This window comes from Hippichthys cyanospilos, chromosome 5 (assembly GCF_059441005.1).
Source record: "Hippichthys cyanospilos isolate Australia breed blue-spotted pipefish chromosome 5, RoL_Hcya_1.0, whole genome shotgun sequence".
NCBI classification, from domain to species: Eukaryota; Metazoa; Chordata; class Actinopteri; order Syngnathiformes; family Syngnathidae; genus Hippichthys; species Hippichthys cyanospilos.
Genome location: NC_142373.1, coordinates 614913 through 638638, shown reverse-complemented (window position 1 = coordinate 638638; position 23726 = coordinate 614913). Strand labels below are relative to the sequence as shown.

The 23726-nt window shown below is 38.8% G+C and overlaps 1 protein-coding gene across 4 annotated transcripts in view; it reads left to right on the top strand.

Annotated features, from left to right (window-relative positions):
* The window catches only part of LOC148423092 (sodium leak channel NALCN), a 78567-nt gene continuing 54841 nt past the window's right edge, over window positions 1-23726 (top strand). The window contains exons 1-12 of one of the 4 annotated variants that reach the window (XM_088415473.1): window positions 1-100; window positions 3295-3402; window positions 3619-3680; window positions 4615-4755; window positions 5720-5902; window positions 8084-8167; window positions 8287-8426; window positions 8521-8649; window positions 11783-11934; window positions 12017-12159; window positions 12259-12363; window positions 12781-12867. In XM_088415473.1, the coding sequence (XP_088271599.1) occupies window positions 3639-3680; window positions 4615-4755; window positions 5720-5902; window positions 8084-8167; window positions 8287-8426; window positions 8521-8649; window positions 11783-11934; window positions 12017-12159; window positions 12259-12363; window positions 12781-12867 (1206 nt within the window). In that variant the 5' untranslated portion in view covers window positions 1-100; window positions 3295-3402; window positions 3619-3638. Of the gene's footprint in view, window positions 101-3050; window positions 3403-3618; window positions 3681-4614; window positions 4756-5719; window positions 5903-8083; window positions 8168-8286; window positions 8427-8520; window positions 8650-11782; window positions 11935-12016; window positions 12160-12258; window positions 12364-12780; window positions 12868-23726 lie in introns of those variants that run through there. The other 3 variants (XM_088415475.1, XM_088415474.1, XM_088415476.1) reach the window with 3 other exon arrangements.

Genomic DNA, 23726 nt, shown 5'->3' with positions numbered 1-23726 from the left:
CGCGAGCCCAAAGTACACACACAGAGAGACTCACTGAAGGAAAACAGCTGATGACACGGATACGATGTGTCGCGGTCGATGAGGGGAAAAACCCGCTGCCGTAAGTCATTTAGTGTGTGTGCAAGTATGACACGGAATCGGTATTTTAACGTTCACCTGGTATTGTAGTTGTGCGTATTAAGAGTGCAAGAAATTCCCACCTGCTAGCTTGCTGTGCACCGGAAGTCCTCCCTAGTAGGCCTTGACTTATTTATTTCGCGTGTATTTGCTAAAATACAAATTGTCATTATGGCCAGACGTTATCAAAGATTATTTAGTTGTACTCATTGATACAACCGATTGATATTAGTGTTGTCGTCGGCTTGTTTTAGAGGAAATATAGCGTTTTCGTGCTAACGCGTTTCCATAGTAACCTTGACTGTCTTTTCATTCATCTCCTGATTGCAGATGAGATAGTGAGATGGTGTGCAGCTTTTCGTCAGTGACACACGGGACAGCTTTGTGATCATTGTGAGACTGCACCCATACTGTCTGTCTAACACGTATTCATTTGTGTTTAGTAGTTATGGGGGTATGGTGGCTCCGTGGCCCAGTGGCCCAGTGGTTAGGACATCCGCCTCACAGTTCTCTTACCCGATTTCAAATGCAACTCCCTCCGGCCTTCCTGTGTGGAGTTTGCATGTTCTCCACGAGTCCACGTGGGCTCTCTCCAGGCACTCCGGCTTACCCCCACATCCCACAAACGTGCATGGCAGGTGTATTGGACAAACTAAATTGTCCATAAGTGTGATTGAGTGCATGAATGGTTATTTATCTCTGCGTGCCCTGAAATTAGTTGGCAACCCTGCCTACTGCCCAAACTCAGCTGAATAGGGGTCCGGCTTATAGGCGTCTTTACATTTTATTTCTTTTGAGTGTGCTTGTGCGTGTTTACTCTCTTGTGTTTAAGTGGTGGGTATTGGACTTGGTTTAATTCATGGCAAGCAATTTGAATTACAATCTTGTGCTGACAAATCTCTGTATACTAAAGTTTGATTGATTGACTGAATATATTTCAGTGATATGATTAAATGATAAAGACTAGTCATTTATTTGAGAACACTGCACATGATTGTGCTTCCTCATGCATATCTTGCATATCAACACTGATATGGTATGACAAGCTTTCCTTTCCTTGGTTTTGAACCACTTTTTCTTCCTTTTTTTTTCTCATGTTTTCCTAAGGTATCAGATCGGATATCGGTAATATTGGTATCAGCAGGTACTTTAAATCGAGGAACTAATCAAAACTTATTCCAATGTCCTATAAAGATAACACAACTAAATATAAAATGCAGTTTTTAAGGGGTGATTGCCTCCTGAAAGTACAAACTGATCCCGTTGGCATATTAAAAAAATAACATATATGGTTTATCAAGAAAAACTGCATGTAAACATGTTTTTGTTTCACTTGTTGTCAGCGTCAATACTGATGCATTCAAGGACCCTTTGTCATTTATTGGAATGAGGTGGGACTGACTCAGTCAGACTTAGCAGATTATGGCCAAATGCGGCATGTTGAATAGAAGACAATGGAATTAAAGGCCGCCTGTCTATGATGCCATATATTGTCTCTCCCCTGCTAGCAGTTAACCCCTGCTAGCATGTACCGTAAAATTTTGCACATGTTGTCGTAAATAATTTTTTCTTACTATTATATGCTTGTTATAATACAACCATCCATCCATTGTTAGTGAAACAAAAACACGATTAAATCGATTTTTTTCTTGATAAAACTATTTGTTTCCGTTCTGAAAGCCACAGATGCACTTCAAATAAAATAATTGTTTTATCCATATGACACTGAACAGGCAAAGTGTACCATTTCATTTTATGCTACCTTCTTGCTGGTAATGAGAGGAGCTGTTCCCCAAATTTTTGTAAGCTACACATTGACTCAAAGTTTTTTTCTTCGTCAGCTTTATTGGACAGTTCCAGATTAGTGTACTTGTACTCCTGAGTCCTGAAAAATGCTGTTGATGTTTCTTGTTAAGTTTGTTTTAAAAGTTGAGAAATGAATCCTTCACACACATCCAGACTTACAATTAATGTGATTGCATCCTGCCCAAGAGGCACACGTCGTGTCTCCCCCAAATGGAAAGTTAATTGCTGTTCTCACCACTGGTCCTCCCACATAATAGCAGGCAGGCCCTGTGATTTTCTTGTCACTCTTTCTCACATCTCTATATGTTAAGTGCAAAAATCACATGCTTTAATTGTTTCTAAATGTGAGTGCAGTTGAAATGGGAAGACAAACAAGGCTCTGCTTGAACTTTCCTGTCATCGTGCTAGATTTGTTTTTGCCTTTTTTGTGACACTCAGTTGCTATAGTTGATAAATTGTTGGTGCACTGAGCAGCCAAAACAGAGACATCACATTTCTTATTCTATAGTAAATGTTTTTTTTTTTTTGTCTTTGCATTTCCTGTCCACCTTCTATAGTTGAATCACAAAACATGTCAACAATTTTCAGAAAATTAAAATATAAATTCAATTAAGATTGATTAAAATTGATTGGACTTTCCATTATTCATATTTAGAGACTGAAAGCCAACCCTAGCTATGAATAGCTATTTTTTGTCCTAGCCAAGAATGGCAAGTTTACGTTGAAATGGATTTAATATCAGTTTCCATTATTGTCGTCTGAACATTTTGCACAGTTTATTTGAATTATTTAAACTTTTGAATAAATGCTTGTTGTGTTTATTTCTTCGATTAACATCCGGAATGACTAAAAAAAGAAATAATACAGATTTTAAGTTTTTATCCAAACATTTCTTAACACGTTTCATTGTGTTTCCACTACTCGAAGCATAGTATTCTGATTAATAATGTTCTTGCGGAATATAAATTAGGCAGCTGAATCCACTCCTTTTTATCCATTTCAGGCAAAATCACACAACTGCTCAAGGGCTCAGGAAAAAAAAAAAAAAAAAAATCAATAACGGCTCACCTGTTTTTTGAGTTTGGTTCTGTGATGTTAGCAAGTGAAGCCGTGATCATTACCCGAGCCCTGAGCAATAGTTTCAGTCGACAGCAAGTGGTAAAATGGCCACTCCTTGTTATGGATAAAAATGGGGGGATTTTGCTGCTCAATTCATATTCCTCGAACACATTATCAATCAAAACACCACGTTAAAACCAGCGGGTAATTTAATTGCATTGTGTGTTTAATCTCAATGGATCAAACTGTTTTATATACTGTACTCCCACTCCTTTTTTCTACCATTGTGTCCACCACTTGCTGCTGCTACAGCACATCCAGGCCTTGAGGACACTTGTTTTTTTGCATCTCTGCTCTCTCTGGTTGGTCCCTCCACCTCTCTGTGCCCTGGGGATGAACGCACCAATGAGGAGCCTCACAGTGAGTCCCCCCCCCCTCAAATTGCCTTTTCTTCCGCCCCGTCTTCCTCCTCCACACTCGGTCACTCATTCACAGAGTGTGTCACATATATGCCTTGATGTCAGATGTGGTGGGCATTCCTGTCTCTCTGAGCGTAATGTAGCTGTGGGTATAGTGTAAATGTACGCCATACAAGCCATGATGTTGACTAACTGTTGTTAACTGTGTTATTTGCAGGGTATGCCTGATCGCATGTTATGTGCAGTGCTGGAGCAATTTCAGCTTTACTTTTCCCTTTGGTATGTGCGCTTTGTCTCCATTCAGAGTGTCATTTCTTCTTCTGTTTATATGCAACCTGTATACAACCTTTTCCCTTTGCGCAGCGGATTTAAAAAGTATACAACTTTTTATATCCTCTGTACACATGCACACACACACACACACACACAAACACACACATGCTGAAATAAGAAGAGTCACACTTGCTTATGCAGCTAAATGATGATCATGTGTGATCTCGTCACATGGTAAGTTTCTGGACATGTTCCAGTGTGAATACACTTGTCCTGTGTTCCATGTGTGCTTTGTTGTGTAACATGATAGGATCATGCATCATGTGTTGAACATATTTAGAAATACAACTCTGTTCTTGCAGTTCAAGTCTGGGCATTTGTTCTTTACATTAAGCCACTGCTGAGTCCTAAATGTGTGATACCTCTACAGTACTTAGCTGGATCATCCTAAATAAATACAAAACATAGTTGACACATTCTATACACTTTGTATTATACATTTCACATTACCAATTCTAGAAAACAGGTCAGTGGAGTTATTATGTGCCAGAGATGGGCAATTAGGCATGCTTTAAGCTGTTTGAAAATACCCAAGTAGGAATTTACTGTAAAACTGAATACACGACAAAACACGAAAAAAAAAATACTCGTCAAACCTCAAGCTAATAAAGATGATACATCTTTTGCATTGGAGCTCACTAGATGGTTTAGGCGAGCATTTGAGTCAATGTTGGTTACATAAAGGCTTAAACAAAGACAATGAGTGCAAGAATGCATGTCTAGTCAAACTCCTATATAAACTAAATTATTTAACAAAAACAAAATGAAGGTAAACCTAAATTTCACATCATACTTTCCGGACTTGAATGCAGATACAGAATGTTGTGGTCTCCCTAGTGTAGCTTGGGTCACTATGTGGTCTACCTACTCTCTTTGTCAGATCCACTCTCTGTATAGCACGGCAAGCCCCAGCATGCTTAAGAGGAAACAAAGCTCCAGGGTCGAGACCCAGCCCATGACCGACTTTGGGCCTGATGAGACGCTAGCAGACAGCGCTGACATCTTCTGGATTAACAAACCAGTGAGTGCACTTTTGTCTGTCTGTCTGTCTGTCTGTCTGTCTGTCTGTCTAGCTGTCAAGCTTGGATTTGGGATTTTTTTTCCTATTAACCCCACCTTTATTTTAAGGAAAAAGAATGATACAAAAAAATGATACAGGAAAGTCAAAACAAGTGTTGCTCTTATTTTAGTTTCTGCAGGTCTTTGCATAAAATACTTCTGTTAACAGAACAAGCAGTAAAAATTACCACACTTCATGGGACTGATAAAGATCACTTAAAATCTTTCACAACTTTGTTAAAGCTAAACATTACAACATGTATCACTTGAGAAACCAACAAAAATATCTGGATAAGATGCTGCCAATTTTGTTGTGTACCAATTCTGCCCCAGTCTTTTGCACCGTTTATATGGGTGCTTCAATGATCACTCTCCATTATGTCAATTTCTTATCATAAATGCTTATTTGTGTAAATGACTCGTCCATTGTAAGATTGACATCTTACATACTTGGGTGACTGACTCTGTTTTAGGTCCTGAAAAAAGTTGGTTATGCTGCTGTCCTTATGTTGCAACGGGTTTTAAACAAACGTTGCATGATGTTGCTTCTTCCATGTCTGTTGCTGCAAACCCAATTCACTGACAAGTCAGCTCTTACGGTTGGAGTACTTTAGGTGTAGCTGTGTTCTGCTAGCCTACTATTTGGTGTTAGACTTGAGGAAATGAGTGGAAGATGGAAGCTGTGGAAGCTCTGGAAGCCCAGGGTAGCAAAATAGCAATTACATTTTCTTTTTAAATTGTTCGCTATAAAAATTCAAAGGAATCTAAAATCTATGTTGCCCGTGTGCATATACTGTACATATCTGTATATATGTATACAATTTTGGTTACTTTGCTGTCTCAATGTCTCTTTTGAATACACAATCATCCATCTCTTTTGAATACACAATCATCCAAACTGCACATTGTCTCTCAATTTTCTGTAGTGGGTGCACACCCTCCTGAGAGCCTGTGCCATCATCAGCGTTATCTCAGTGTGCATGAACACCCCCAAGACATTTGAACACTACCCGCCCCTGCAATATGTGACATTCACGCTGGACACACTGCTCATGTTCCTCTACACAGCTGAGATGATCGCCAAGATGCACATCAGGGGAATTATCAAGGTAGCGACTTGCTCTGCAACATTTACATAACGGTGACAAACATACATTTTTTTTTTTTCAAATTTAACCTTAGTAGTCTTCATCAAATGTACAGTTATGGAATGATGGAATGGAAAATTCCCTGACACATCCATCTATGAAATTTTGTAATGTTTGCTGCGATTCAAATTTGGAATTGTTGCAAAATCAGTGGCTGAGTCTCAGCCACGTGAAAACTTCAGACAGAAATTCACCTACACATTGCACAAGTGGATTTTATCGCTTTTTGTGCATGCTGCAGCCCAGCTAGTGAAGACTAAGGGAAAAAGGAAGAATAAATGGAACTAATCAGTAAAATGCAGTAAATTTTGCTGTTCTCTGGAGCCAGGAAAGGTTCAACTGAAGCGTCCAGAAAGGGAAAGCTGGCTACCATGCAACATGTGGTCAGCTAACGTGGCATGTAAGGCATAACAAACAAGGAGGCAAATGAGGACACGGTTTGATCTACCATTGGTTGAAAACAGCAGTGGAACATTATAATTTATACTTGTAAAAAATCCTAATTTTCTTTAAAACAATTTAATGTGACCTCAATGATTAAAAGATATAATCTACACTAGAATACATGTGACTACTTGAACAATTTCATGTTTTTATTTCTAATGTTTTTTAAACGACACCCTGCTATTTTGCAGTCTTTCTTCCTCATACTCTTCTGCATCCAATGTCCCCTTGACATTTCACTGTTTATACCTCGGGGCTTTTGTCATTTTCTTCGGCTTATCGTGTCGAAAACAGGTTGCTTCTCCGCATGAGCGGAATGCTGAAAGATTTACACACAGTACCATATATACCTGTTGACACATCCGTATTTTTTTATTCCTGTGTGGGTGAGTTAAAAAAATATTAGGATTAGGATTTATGAAAGACAAATCTATTACTAATTTAAGGCTGTTTATTTTTATTCATTTTTTTGAAGATTCATGTTTTTCTTAGCTGCAACACCTGGCTAAAATACTGGAATCACCAGTCTTGGAGGATGGTTTTTCAGAAATAAAAGCAGCTCACAGACGTGACACCAAACTAAAATGGTGACTTTCTGTCCTTTAAAAACGCAAAATAAATCAAGAAAAAGCAAGTGGTAGCCAATATAGAATGATTTTCTGATATGTTACGGACCAAACTGTTAAGTGAATCATAACAAATACATCTTCCGCACTGTCAATTTGATATATTTGCGTTTTTTTTAATAAAGGGAAGTGATCTAAAAATGTTTTTTCAAAGATTCGATAAGTCTTAAAAATGAACAGAATAATTCAAATAATTGTTAGTTATAGCACTAATTTTCTTTATTTAAATGCCCACTTAATCCCTGATAAAATTAATGTTTGATGTACGATCCCCCTCGTGCTGTACGAATGGTATGTATTTTCCAATGAGTCTCAATGGTCTGCGGAGTTCCTTGAGTTCAACATCCCATGGCTGACATTGCATAATTATTCTTTAAACCACCAATTTATTATGTGTAAGGCAAAACAAAGAATTTCAAGTGGAATGGGCAAAGGACATAACAGTTTCGTCTCTCACTATGCCACAAGCTAGCTTCCATCTGATTAAAAAATCACCTATGTGGTTAGATATGTGATGACCTCAGATTGCGTGATGGGCACAGTATAATTAATAGTTCTGTTCTATTACTTTTTGTCAATTCTGTGTCCAAATATATGGAAATAATATGAAATGAAATGAATATGAAAAAAAATGGATGGAATCATGACTAGAATTTTTTTAAAATTTATTTTCTCCATTCATGAATGTAGTCAACCTTTTGGCTAAAGTTAACAAATGTAATTCTCAGCCCCGCATTGACAGTACTGTTTTACTTTATTTCTGTCACTATTACGTTCCAGTTTGTTCGTTGATGATTTTGTGTTGATGCTTTATGGGCTGGGTGTCAATTCCTGACAAGCTACTGGCTCTATAGAGGTTGAACCTCGTGTCTGTATATGTGTGTTCAAAGACATCAGGGAAGAAATAGTGTGTGTGTGTTTGTGCGTGTGTTTGTGTGTGTGCGCGTGCGTATGTGTGAGATACAAAGGAAAGCCGTGGGCTGCTTCTCATCATTAAAAGTGTTACATTCTTGTTTTTGGATTGTTAACTGTTGATTTGTTCCATTGCCATTTCCTCCTCCAATCTGCACAGGGGGATAACTCCTATGTGAAAGATCGCTGGTGCATGTTTGATGGATTCATGGTGTTTTTCATCTGGGTGTCCCTTGTGTTGCAGGTATATTGCGACATTGACTATTTTTACTGCACTTTCATTTTTTACCAACTTAAATTTGCTTAGACAGCTTTACTTAAGGCATGTTACTGTTTTAACCATCCGCCTCTCTTTGTTTTGAGGTGTTTGAGATAGCTGAGCTCGTGGATCAGATGTCTCCATGGGGGATGCTGAGAATCCCCAGAGCGCTCATTATGATTCGGGCCTTCAGGATCTACTTCCGCTTTGAGCTCCCTCGCTCCCGCATCACTAACATTCTTAAGTACGACTGAGCATTTTATTCTTACCAAAACTGATTGTGTATAAGGAACTAGGCCACTAAAATGTGTTTGTAAATTCTTGTTGTTGGCTGGCAGGCGCTCTGGGGAGCAGATCTGGAGTGTATCTATCTTTCTGCTGTTTTTTCTCTTGCTTTATGGAATTCTGGGTGTGCAGATGTTTGGAACATTCAACCACCACTGTGTAACCAATGACACACAGAAAGGGTAAATAACACTTCAATACTTTATACAGTATTTTTTTATGTTGCTTGACATTTGTCTTAATCTAACCAATCCAAGCTAAAGATACTATGGAAAAATGATGAGCGCTGGTCTATGCAATCATCATTATACTTGACTTGGATTTACACTGCTTTGGCAATGGCACAGCAATGGCATACAACGTTCAAAGATTTTAAATGAAACAAGCATGCACAGCGATATATTTTTGTACAGTGGTGAAAGAATATGTCGTTACAAAATGGGACAAAAAGGCAAGCTCACATACCACCATAATATTTATTCAATGACTTACTTTGTGTTCATGACCAATCGTAGAAATCTTTTCCGTCTAAATATTTCATTGGTGTTATGCTTCTACTTCTGCTTACATGGTTGATAAGGCTCACCTAAAAAATCCCATTCCAATAGAATAGAATAAAATAGAATACCTTTGTCATTGTACACATGTATACAACACAATTGGGAGCGCTTCTTCAATTGATGCTTATAAATCATATGAACAATAAATAGGGTACATAATAACTAAATAAGTAATACATAAATGAGAAATCATAGTTTCTCCTCACAGTAAAGCGTCATAATATTACATACACAGGCACTAAGATAATGGTCATAAAATTCTATGTTAAAAGACATATACCACATAGAGAAGTTTGCTAGTTAACCACCGTTTAGTGTTAATGATTTATATTCAACGTTACCTCTACACATGTTATTGTCGAATAATAATTATGTTGACCTGTGAAGCAAACTTGGAATTTGCTAGTTTACTAGATCGTGTAATAGGCTGACAAGCAGTAAGATAGGGACTATCAGAGCCAACCTATAACAACAACATTCGCTGACGTCATTGCATCATCCCTATGAACAAAAGTAGCTTTGCAACAAAAAAGAAAATAGCATAACAGTATAATGAAAATATTAACATTGTTTGAAATGTTGTTGTATTGGCTGTGAAATAAATGTTCTTGACAATATCACAATGTTCTTGACAAACAAATTCAGACTGTTCGAGTATACATCCCGGGTATTAATTTCAGATTTTCAGCTTCAGTTTTGAATTATAGTTTAAAATAAATCTTTATCGTACTGCAGTGGAGAAGCTCCAGGTTGTAGGGTTATATTTGTGAAATGGTTTGCTAAATATAGGGGTTCATACTGTAAATATGTCCCACAACTCAGTTGTCTTTGATGTTTTTATCCTAAAAACACATACTCGCTGGTAGTCGTGATTATCAGCCTCTTCTCCATAGTCATGGAACTGCCCAATACCCATTGAGCCTCATTATTCTGCACCACTGTTTAATTCAAATTGAAGCACAATTAATTACAGCATGATTAAAATGGCATTGCTCATAATGAGGATGTATGTACAACTCCGCGGAGATTTGGAATCAGGTAGGCGTAACGCTCTTCCACATATACTATATTGTATTTACCATTAGCAGCAATTGTTCAAATTAATTGTACGTCCTAGTCCTTTTGAATGAAGCTCATTCATTCTCCCCAGTTCCTCATCTATCTCCGTGTTTGTGCCGACGCACCCTCGGGAAACCTTGACCATTACGTGCAAGAGAGAAACCTCAGTTCTTTCTCACATTTACACCTTAGATACCAATGCGGCCACATAAAAGCAGCGTGTCTGATGCGATCCCCCTGTTTCCTATTGCCTAAATCCACTATGTGCTTTAAAATATGTCAGAGAGAACAGATGTGCCTTATCTGTAACTGCTGCATGTCCTTGACCCAAAGTCAAAAGCCCCACAGCTTTGCACACACATGAGATGTGATGGAAATTAGGAAGGAATATACCAGGGGCAGCGGGTATGAGATGAAAAGGGTGTCGGATTTGTTAACAATAGGAGGATCTTGTGGATGTCAGGATTTCGCCTGCTATTTGATTTCATATCATGAATTGCACACAAAGGTATTATTATTGCTTATTTAAAATATAAAAAACAGAAATGTCGGGTACAGTCCATCCTGGCCATCCTCCATCTAATCTATTTTTTTCCACAAAGGAAATAAAGGAAATTGAGTTAATCTTTTGCGGAGTCACTGTCGCTATCATAAAACCTTTATGGCTCGACAGTCTTCCTGAAAGAAGCTGTGCGTTGTCAACACAGTATAAAAATGAAATGTTATTATTGACGCAAGAAAAAAGTAAAACAATCTTTAATCTTCACTCTCATACTGAGTGGTCACATTTTTTTTTTCAACAAATATGATAAATACCAGTCATTCCTTTTCACAGATCTATAATCTTCCTACTCAATTTGACTCACTTCATTATTATTATTGACATCATATTTGATGTCTCCTTTGGGGGTTTATCTATTCCCTGTTTTTTTTTTTTCATCAAGAAAGTTAAATTCTTTGATAAGACACAATGTTATTATTATTTCTCCGTGTTTAATTAGCTTTATTTTGTTGCATTGTCATGCCTTTGGTTGCCCTTTGTGACGTTGCAAAATGTGAATCCCTGTTAGATTCCCCTCGCCCTTGAGATGAATGTCTGGACAGTCAAATTGAAGTAATTAATTTTCATTAGTTTCTCCTGAAATAACACCTGGAGCCCTATTTTAATGCCCAGTGCAAGTCTATCACAAAATGCGGGCTAACATGGTTCGAGTTCATTCTTTTTTCTTTTTTGTAATTTTCTTTTTGGATGTTTTTTTTTTTAATTTTTATATAGATATGTGCATTTAAAAATTGGTGTTAGCACCGTTGTGGGGGAGAGCATTTTCAATTTACTTTTGGGACAATGTTAGTTTGTATGTTCTTCCCGTGCCCACATGGGTTCGCTCCTGGCACACAGGCTTCCTCCCACATTTCAAAAACATGCCCCTTTCAAATTGTTTCAGCCGCCACTTTACTCAAGTTCTCAACATTTAAAAACTATGCTATTTCAGCAATCCTGACAGTTTTTTTGTTTGTCATCAGAGGGTAGGTTGGTTGGTGTAGAAAATTCTAACATCCCCGCATCCTATATCAGATACTATATGTTGTCAGTGTTCTTTTTTTCACTTTTGTATGAGAAGATTTCAGATGTCGTGTCACTGTGATTACAACCGACAACCAAATGCAATGGTTATTCGTGTTTTCATTTGATTAGCAATGTGACATGGAATAGCTTGGCAATCCCAGATACCCACTGCTCCCCCGATGGTGAGGGTTACCAGTGTCCACTGGGCTTTAAATGTATGGACCTGGAAGAACTGGGCCTCAGCAGGCAGGAACTTGGCTACAGTGGTTTCAATGAGCTGGGTAAAGTCTTGTCATAAGTCATTTCCAGAGGAAAAGAAAAGACTTGTCCTTGTAACCACCATATTCTTCTTTTGTTTTTTAGGAACAAGCATCTTTACTGTTTACGAGGCGGCTTCTCAGGAGGGTTGGGTGTTCCTCATGTACAGAGCAATTGACAGTTTCCCTCGTTGGCGTTCCTACTTCTATTTTATCACTCTCATTTTTTTTCTGGCATGGCTTGTGAAGGTTAGACCATTTGCTGATCTTTTTTTTCCGGTCGCCTGGAATTGAACCTTCTTTAGCTTTCGATCTTGCCGACCAATGGTGCTGTTTGTCCTTAAACAGAACGTCTTCATTGCTGTCATCATCGAGACCTTTGCTGAAATCAGAGTTCAATTTCAGCAGATGTGGGGGTCCAGGAGTAGCACGACATCCACAGCAACAACGCAGGTATTGTCATATTTTGGAAGTAATTTTACTTTTGCAATATTGACAACAGAGTAGTCTCCAACTGTACGATTTTTTTCTTCTCAAGAAATACAAAACCAGAATATTGTAATTAACCCGTTCCAATTGTTCGCTTAGGGACATTCAAGGTTTTACTGCTGAGCCTATTTACTGACATAATTGCTAACCAATACAGAACTACCTACTGAAGAATGTAAATCGTCTCCTCGTATTCTTGAACCAAATATGTTCATAATCCCTCTAAAATCATTGTATTTTAAAATCAAATCATACTCAAATCATATTGCACCCTATTTATTTAAAGATTGTATGAATTCTGTGTTTTATTTTAAATGGTGTATATTTAAATTCATTTCATTTATCTTTTTATTATTTGGATGGGGTGTCCTCATGCTGCAGATGTTCCACGAAGATGCTGCTGGGGGATGGCAGCTTGTTGCCGTGGACGTCAACAAACCACATGGACGAGCACCTGCCTGCCTTCAGGTGAATCCTCTAACACATTTTATTCGCGATCAGTGTTGCCGCTACTATAAGAATGTGTAAATTCCCCCTAAACGCACACTTGCAAATTTAAGACGGGCTTCGCTTTGTTGATAGAATGTCACTTGAACTTTAGAAGTGGGGAAAAGTATTTCTTTCTCATGGGTTTGCTATACTATCTGATCTTCTTCCTGTGCACCCTTTCTGACAATATTTTACTTTTTTATTGCATACGAATGACTGGATTCCTATGTTTTTTTCAGCCTGGGGCATTTAAAACCACCAATGAAAACATGTTTTACTGCATTCAGTTGTAACGTTTTGTTGCTCCCCCACTCAGTGCTTTGCTCAAACTATTTAAAGTAAAGAGTGAGAACTGACAAGTCACAACCATTTTTTTGTATCTTTTTCTGCAGACTTTTTTTTCACTTCTGCCTTGTGAAAAAGTTAAACAGATAATGTATTAATGGACTATAATATTTTATTTAAAATAAAACAGTACTTCTCAATAATATTTTGCAAAGCCCCCTCCTAGGAAAGAGAAATTATTTCGAAACCCCCCACTTGCCATGCCGACCATAATTTCGCATCCCTCCCACTTGCCATGCCGACCATAAATAAGATCATTATCTATAAAAAAAGTATAAGTATACCTTCAACTGTGTCCTTTTTAACATTAACAAGGAAACAGCACAAAAAATACTTTAAACAACTATTTATTACTTTTTTTTTTTTTTTTTTTACAGCATTTAAACAGGTTCAATGTTTGACTTAGCCAGTCGTGTCAAACATAAAGCCTGCAGGCTGTTTCTTGCTGGGTTTTATCCGCCCTGCAAGTTGATTTTATAAGGTAGAAAAATGAGTTGATTTTATAATAAATGAAAGACTTTTAAGTTTTATGATTATTAGTAATGTTAATTTTTTATGATTAATAGTGATGTTGTGCTTTTACTATTTTAGACAGTAAAAAAATTAAAATACATATGAAGTTGTTGTTTTAAAGTTATATAAATACATATCATGCTTTTATTTGTCTAGCCCACTTAGAAATAGATTTTCCACCATAAGGCTTGCAAGCTAAAATGAGGCTGACACCCCTGGTCTGAGCAGAAAAAAAAACAAGTGCCTGAAAAAAAAGATGCCAATTTTTATTTGATCACAGTTACACTTCACATGACAAAAATAAATCATCTTCCCTGTGTTGCTGTGATTGGCTCAATGTATTTGTTCTGATGTGTACACTAATATGCGGATATGCAGGCCAAAATTATTTTATTGCATTTATTTATTATATTTTTTATAATAAATATTTTTTATTATATTATTTTCAGACTTATATCCAACTGTGAGTTAACCTTATTGTGCATTCCTTACCTTAACATACTTCTTTACTTTGTCCTACAATTACCATAACTTTCGCATCTTACCTCATCTCCCGGTGCCTGCGCGGGTTCTCTCTGGGCACTCTGGCTTTATCCCACATTCCAACAACATGCACTCTATGTATGTTGGACACTCTAAACTGTCCTTAGGTGTGATTGGGTGCATGGATGGTTCTTCCTCCCTGTGTCAACTGTCCCTGAGGCAGCGACCCTAGTTAGGATAAGTGACTACAGAAGATGGATGGTTAAATCGTCAACTTCTATAGCCGTCAATGGCAGTGAATGAGTGCATTTTAATGATAACGTGCAATTTTTTTAGGACTCGTTTTGTGTAATAGAATTAGGAATCAATATCAACCAAGCATCAGTGAACTAAGCCTTGAGAAGTGACTGAAGTTTAAATGACATGTGGATTTGCACTGACGTTCCAATGACGTTGCCACAGCAATAAATGACTTTTAAATGACGTCTGCACAAGGCAGCATGCTGCTGTTAGACTTGTGGTCAGTGTGATCCAAACAGCGGTGCTTTTGAGATAAGCTAAACACAGCTTGCAGCTGGACCTCTGTTGATAGTGGCTTAGGGCAAAAGGCTGCTTCAAGCTGCGAGAGACTGCCGATAGACTTTGTGGCTATGACAGAGATGGTGAGCGTCAACACACAAATGGGTGAGGAAAGAATTTAAAAATAGAGGAATGTTGAGAAGAAATATAGCATGCAGAATATGCAGTGTGTCCCCTCCGGAGCACCATCACCACTTGGAGGGAGGATTTAGATAGGGATAACCAGAGGGATAAACACGGCTGACTTCCCTCTGAGCCTTCTGCTCCATTAAATGGATCACCCGCAGCAATGCGCTCTCAAGAGAATTTAGTGGGAAATCCTACAAAAAATTAAACTCCATATTCAAATGGTTGTGTTTTCAGCATCATTGCGCCTGTGCGGGCACCTTGTACATTCCCCTTGCAGCGTTGCACTTCAGAACAATGCAGAGAAATACTGAAAAACACTCAGCAAATGTAGTAGACATTCTGAGCGTGTTATACTCCAGTCAAATACTTGAGTTGAGCACAGAACGAAAGGAATAGTCTAGCTAGTTAGTTATCAATAAAATTATATTGGCCCCATATCCTGAAAATAATCCTAGTTTTATTTGCTTATGAATGCATTTCTATTAATTCCTTAACACCACCCTCACCCTGACCACCCGTCAAAGAGAAAATACACACCCGCCTTATTCGAAAAGATTTTCACGTTTTTCACGTTTCAATTTTTAGTTTTTAACTAAAAAATCTAGAAAACAGTCAAGTGGCAAAAATGTGTGTTTGGAACCACATGGCCGGACAAAGGTACAGATTTTATGGTAGGATTCTGTGTTATTGTGTGATCTCTTGACGCATCTTAAAACTTCGTAAACTCTAATGTACCCTTCAGCATCCTGCTGAGGATGTAGAGCTGGCCCACTGTTCCATGGCCATGACGAAAACCACACTGCGCCTTCTGAATCCAAGGTTTGACTTCCCAACAGACCATGCTCTGCAACAGAATAGACCTTACTAGTGAGGCACAAAGGTGTTGTTGCTTTATAGTTGGAACACATCTTCCGGTCCCCCTTCTTAAATAGGGAGACCACGACCTTAGTTTGCCAGTCCAGAGGCACTGTCCCAGATTTCCATGCAATGTAGTAGAGGCGTGTCAACCAGGACAGCCCTACAACATCCAGAGCCTTTACGAACTCAGGGTGGATCTCATCCACCTCAGGAGCCTTGACACCAAGGAGTCTTTTAACCACTAAAGTGAATTTGATCCCAGAGATAGGAAATTCCACCTCGGAGTTTCCAAACACTGTTTCCTCACAAAAAGACATGTGGGTGGAATTAAGGAGGTCTTCAAAGTATTCTGCCCGCTGGTCCACGGCATCTTGAGTTGATGTTAGGAGTGCAGCCTCTCCACTATTGTAGTAATTCCTTTTAGCCTCTGGTTGAGGCATCGGGCAGAGATAGTTGCAGTTGCAACAATCCGTGTTGCCGTAACAGTTTGGGGTTTAAGGCAGTTGGGTGGTCAGCCCAATGCGCCCGAGGCCTGGTCCCCACGCCCTGAAGTCTTAATAGACCTAAGGTGGGCTCCACCTCCCTCTCCACTTTACAGAGTGTTAATAGTGCAATGCTTCTCCCTCCCCAGACCCCTGTTGGTCGACCTTCACCTTGAGTGTCCTAAGTATGCGGCTGCAAATGTGATGACACAACCACAGAGTCGATCATCGAACTGCGGCCTATAGTTTACTGGTGCCAAGTGGGCATATGGACATCCTTATGTTTGAACATGGTGTTCGTTATGAAAAATCCGTGACAAGCACAGAACTCCAGTAACAGAACATTTCTCGGGTTCAGATCAGGGGGTCCATTCATCCCAATCATGCCCCTCTGGGTCTCACTGTCATTGTCCAAATGAACATTGTAGTCCCCCAGCAGAATGAGGGCATCCTCAGAGAGAGCACCCACCATTGACTCCAAAAAGAGTAAGTACTCTGACCTGACATTTGGTGTATAGGCAAAAAATGATGGTCAGGACCCATCCCCCCTCCCAAAGGCTGAGGGAGGCCTCCTTCTCGTTCACCGAAGTGAACCCCAACATACAGGCTCCAAGGTGCGAGTAATCAATATGCCCAGACCGGCTCTGCGCCTCTCACCATGAGCAACTCCAGAGTGGGATAGAGTCTAACCCTTCTCGAGCGGACTGGTGCTGGAGTCCAAGATGTGTGGAGAGGCGAGACTGATTGTATCTAGTTGGAAATTGCCCTTGCACACCAGCTCAGGTTTTTTCCACACCATAGAGATGAGATTCCATGTCCCAAGATCTTGCTTCTTTAGCCAGGAATCAGAGCACTAGGACCTTGACCACCAGCCAGAAATCTCCGCACCGAACCCCTTTGGCTCCTCCAACAGGCGGTGAGCCCATGGGAAGGGAGACCCTCATTGCCTATTTGGGGTGTGCCCGGCCAGACCCCATGGGTGCAGGTCTGGCTATCAGGCGCTTGCCGGCTAGCCCCTAGGTCCAGAGGGGGGCCCTGGTGATATGCGTCTGCACAAGAGAACAGGCGATCCAGATATATTATTCTTAGCTCCTAGGGTCACTGGGACATGCAAATCCCTCCACCAAGGTAAAGTGATGGCTCATGGGCAAGGGGACGTATACTTACTTATAGTACGTAATCATGGTCATGGGACGGGCTTAGACTGGAGGCAGTCAGTTGGCTACGTTAGTTGCTGCTCATGTTAGCCGAGGTTGTTACTGCATTATTTTCAATAAAAGAAGCAAGAAAACTGAACCGGCGTCTGTCTCTATCCTCTTTCATACAGAAGAATAATAGATAGAAAGTAGATTTCAAGAAGGAATCGATTCTTGTAGCAGAGCAGGTTAGTGACGTGACGCTTTCACAAGGCTTTCAGCTGACGGCCCTCACATGCGACTTCAAATGGAGCCTGTAGCCGACCAAACAGGAAAACAAGGCGGTAGGGTTTATTCATTTATTCATTTATTCAACAGTACTCTCCCTTGCACCCTCACATGCTCCTCCCTATGATCAGAGACCCACTCACTCACTCACTCACTCACTCACTCACTCACAAATACAATAGATAATTTACAGAGAAGATTTTTATTCTGTTTTGCTATACTTTTTACATAGTCACCAAACTGTCCTACACACGATAACATAGAATATGCCAGAATTTGCTCTTTAAATTAAGGGTGCGTCATACATATTGGTGCGTCCTATATTTGGGGAATTACAGTACTCAAAATAAAACATGTTCATCAAACTGTCTATTTGAATCATCGAAAAAGATTATTGTTGATGACTGCTTCTGATGTAAAATTAAGAACTAAAATACAAGTACCAGTCTGACTATTGCAGCTTTTGCAATTTTTGATAAATGAGGGAAAGCTACTCTTCTCTGAGACCTGACATTTAACTAAACAGCTAAACACGCTGTCTGTCGCTAAGCTTTGTCACCCGTAACTGAAAGAAGTGAAGCGTGCTGAACGGACAGGTAGTCTTGGAGGTCCAGACTGCCCTACCATCCGCATGGATGTGCAGGGGAAGCCAGTCGTGAGCTTGTGTTCTGCTCTGCCTATTTCCAGAGTAATTGGTCTTCAAATGATAAGAATGTCTCCACGTCTTACCCACACCAACACCTGAACCCACCAGACTATTAAAAAACCTGAATTTACACAGGAAGACCTCTGTTCCACTTGTAGACATTGCTCATCCTATTTGGTAATGTGTATGTGATTGTACGCTCGTGTAGTTTGGAGGGAAGGAGCAGTTAGTGATAATATGCAATTGATTGACCACCTGCTCTTTTTGGATGGAGCGGGAAGTCCTCTCTTGAGGGGTGACATTGCCAAACATCCACTAGCTATCACAGTCTCAATGTGTTTATCTTCTAATCTCAGTTGTTTGCCAAGAAAGACCGTGAATATTTATAAACTTGTATGCGCACACAAACCTCACTTTTGAAAATTATTAAAACCTCAATGTTTGCACATGATCTGTTCCAGGATGCAAATAAGATCAATACCATTTTCTTGATTGAAAAAGCATGCATTGAGCTTGTCAGTGTAAAACAGACCATCCTGGAGACACCATTAAAGGTCAGGAACCACAAGATCAATTTAAAGTTCATCAGTAAAAATCTTAATTATCTTCCAACTGACTGAATGACACAGCAATCTTCAAAATCAGGGAGTCTCAAACTTTATGGAGTCAGGGACCCCTTTTAGAAAGCAACACATCAATTTTGACAACAAGAATATTTGTTATTTTACAGCTACACTGAAATTTAGAAAATAAAAATTGCAACATGCACGTCTCCTTTGACCAAACTGGGTCAATTCCTTCCAAAAAATTTGCTGCCAATTATTCAGTCAAAAACAGTATGGTAAAATCAAATGCCGCATTAGCGTTGCTGACTTTTTCGCCCCGTTAGCAAGCAATTGTAGACACGAAACGCAAATTTAAAACTGATTCCGTTTTAAAAATGTTTGAAAATAGTTGAATTGATTGCTTTATTGAAGTCATGAATACGTTCACAGTTTAATTGAAAATAATTTTTAACAAAAATATTTAGTTTTTGATTAATAATCCACTGTTCTGTCCATTCTAGATGTTACAGTGGCTTCCATCCAGGTAGAGAGACAGCGAACTGCAAATGAGTGTAATTCTTCTTTAATTTACTTGTGTCAGTAGCACTGCTCTGACTCATTTATATTGTCAAACTGTACTTGCGTAGACAAATTGCGTAGATTAAAGCAATCATAAATCTGAATTACAAATGATATTTCTTTCAATACGAAATGTTAAATAAATGCAAACAAGTATGATTTTTACTGCAAAACATTTGCACGCTGTCCTTCCCCACCACAAAATATCAACATCGGCCAGAAGCGCCGCCAAAAAACAAAGACTAAGCCAAACAAGGCACACATTTGTAACTATTAAACAATGAACTAAATCACCCAAAATACCCAAATTATTTCACCGACCCCCTGCAGTCAGGCCACGGACCCTCAGGGATCTGCAGACCCCACTTTGAGAACCACTGTTCTAAAGGATCTGATGATGATTGTGGAATTCTTGTTGAATTCCCTTTTTAACAATATCTGTTCTTTGAAGATAGACCCAGTAGTTTCTGATATATAAGAGTTCAAAAGAGGGCAACCCCATATCTTTTGGTGAAAATATAAAAGAATTCGGTGGCCAATTGCTTCCAAACGCCTTCTCCAATTTATTTCATTCAAAACAATATTTGCTTGGGTTGAATTTTAATATTTTAGCCGTTATTTGACATGGAATAACCTGCTAGGGAAAGAAGAAAAAATGGAGTCCTTTGCAGAGTTATGCTGTTCTTATCACAAGACTTTCAGGAATTTTATTTCAGGATCAAATACGCATTTCTGAAAAAAAAAATCATTATCATATGCACTGGTATGTACTGGACATACTAAATTGTCCTTAGTGTGATTGGGCGCGTGAATGGTTGTTTGTCTCTGTGTACCCTGCGATTGGCTGGCAACCAGTTCAGGGTGTCCCCCGCCTACTGACCGAAGCTAACTGAGATAGGCGCCAGGGAGCCTGCTGTCCTTGTGAGGATAAGCGGCTATACAAAATGGATGGATGGATGTACAGTATATAGTGATTGTAAACCTTGCAAAGTCTGAAATATTAGTGTTTGTTTTAAAAGCAATAGCCCACTTTAACAAGAATGAGCTAAATTAAAATACGCTTTCAAGACTCACCTTGAAATGACTGTTCATGATATTACCCTGTCAATAATCATCACCAAGGTGAGGATTTTCTCGTGCAACAAGAGAGGTGATTGCTTTTATTATGACTTTATTTTGACTTATTATGACCAGACTACCGTGTATGCCACATGACCAGGTGCTGAGTAAAGTAGCCTTCATGACATTATTGAGAAAATAAAAATAAAATAGAGAAAGAAGAAATGAATCCCAGTGTGATCAGGAGTGAACATGAGTTAAAAAACAAAAAACAAAAACACAGAACGTATCGGTAGATTGGTGGATTTGCTTTAAGATGGGACACAAAAGACACCGGAAATGAATAAGAAGTGACACACAGTCAAGTGTTTGTGAATATGAATGAGAACATTTATTCGGTCTGTACGGTCATCAGCCAAGGCACACTGTATATTTGCACAAGCATGAAAAGCCAGACAGGAAAAGGAGGCAGAGGTGGCAAAGCACAACGGATATTATTAAGACCCTCAAGGTCGGGCTGTTGTTGTTTGCTACTGCTTTGATGGATTGCCAACCTACTAAAGGTTTTACATACTCCACAGTCCTAAATGTCAGTCAAATTTCATTCCATGTTATTCACAGCCTTCAGCCAAATTTAAATAAACAATTCAAGAGCTGTATTAAAAATACATGAATACATTAATAGATAATACAAAATACAAAAATACATGATCTTTTTCATTGTTTGGAACGACATACTAGGGGAATTAACACTGTTGAATAAAATACAGAAACATGGAAGGTGGCACAACTTAATAATAATGCCAGTGTAAAAATGCATAGTGTATACATGTTTAGCAAATACTAATTATTATAATTACAACATTGGGCAATGAGACTGGGCAGTATGTAGAGATTGAAAGTGAGCTGTAACAATCAACACTGGCAATGTATCTTGTGATATGTAATAAGCAATAGTCAATAGGCCTTTACAGAACCTGTCAAACTCATTTCTGCCTTGGGCCATATCATAGTCATGGCTATGACTGTGAACTTTTATATACCTTATATGTACAAAAGTTGAGGAATGGGCAGGAATAAAGTCCTAAAGGCCAGTAAAAACGGTTAGTTAAAAAATTATTACATTCATTTTAAATGAAAGATACAAAGGAAAAATGCTTGCATTGTCTCAATGTTTTTAAAAATGTATACAGTTTGCAATTTTGTTATTATAGCAAGCAGCATAGTGTTGATAATATTTAACGTAACACTTTGCCTTCGCAACAACATACAATAATGTAGTGGACCGTATCTTGTTCCCAGGCTTTGAGTTATATTGAGCCTATATTAAAATCATTAGCGTATGTAGAAAACATTATTACGGTAACGACAATGTTCTGCTATGCTGCATTCTTGTCAAAAGTATGCTGCGTGAAAATTGAGTGGCAATTAAAGTACATTTTTTAGTTCTTGTAGCTACCAAAAGTTTTCTTCTAACGTTCAGTTAAACGCTATGCACTTAATTTTATATTAAGATTGAACTTAAGAACGTTCGAAGGGTAGTTGCCATATCCGTCGATTGCAAGTGTCCACAATACATAAGTACAGTCGTAAATTTCTCTCGTTGTTCACTAAGATGTATTCAAATACGCATCTTTAATAAAAATGCTATTCAATTAAGACCTCACAACGACATTCTTAAAGGGATAATGTGTAAGATTTAGATAGTTTTTCATTACGAACAGCAGGAGGTGCTGCAGGTGCAGCATTTACCATTGTCTGTAGCTATAACAAACTGGCCGCGTCCGGAGAAGGCCATGTAATATCATTTAATAACTAGACGTATGATAATATTTAAAACATACTGGTGGTCATTAAGAACAAATTCATTTGAATGTTTTGGAAATTTACAATCCTTTAATTTATTGCATTTTAATAAATAACGGTCAAAATCTTACACACTGTCCCTTTGACATTATTTTCGGAAAAGGCAGCATTTCTTATGCAGCTCTTACACTCAATCTTTTCACACTGTGGAGGTGTACTTAATTGAGCTTCTGAGCGTAGGTGAGTGAAGCTGTAAATCAGTTGAAGTTCAAAGAAAAGTGGCGCAGGTTTTTGTGAGCTGTCGTCTGGTGGCTTCATGTTACACGTGTCACACTTGTCTCCAGTTGAGGCGGAAAAGAGCATTTGTTCTTTTTGGCAATGTGAGTGAACAGACGGAGCAGTAGGAAGAAGCAATCAGTCTGTATAAGCCTGCCTCTATGGTCAAAGCCGCGGGAAATGTTCCAGGTATCACATATAAATCCTCTAGATGATTACATTATTAACAGTAAATTACATCGGGACATGCTTCATGAACACAACTCTGTTGTGTTGTTGGATTCCAGTTTATGTCACACTGAGAAGATGGCCGATGCAACAGTGAATTAACAAAGCATAACTTCAGTGATGAGCAATCAACAAGCACCCAGCTGTTTTGTATTTCCAATGATGAACCAGTCGAAGACAATTCGTTGTGTGCGTTTGGTTGGCTTGCTTGCTTGTCATGTTGGAGCAGTATTTGGACCCAGAAGCAGACAGGATATGGATCTGGAAAAGAACAAAGTACGAATACACAAAAATCCCAAGTAACCACAGCAGGCATCGGAAACTAGACCTGCAAAACTCAACTCTGAAAACTAGACTGGAAAAACTCGACTAAAAGAAACTAGAATGACATGACTTGACTTGGCAACTTCAGAGCTTGCCATTCTGACCATGTGTTACTGAGAACCTAGAGCTCAAATAGTGCCAAACATCTACCCTACATGACATAATAAATCAAACTAAAGGACCATAGCAACGGCATGGCAATTGATATCAAGAAACAAACCACAAACCACCCAAACAAATAACAACAGTAAATACACGACCAAAATGATGAATTCATAAAACTAACAAAAGTGACAAACAGCGTGGAAATATTACAATACTATATACAGTGGGCCCCCGTGTTACGAACGTAATCCGTTTACCGGCTAGGCTCTTAACTCGAATTCTTCGTATGACGGGCAATCCAAACCAGGGAGTGACTATCTTGTCTCATGGTTTATAGATTTAGATTTATTTTGACACCTCAAGACCATAGCATCTAGAAAATAATACTTTAAAAGGAATGGACACTTGTCTCTGAATGTTCTGAATTTCAGATCGTTTATTTTGTCGCTTTATCATC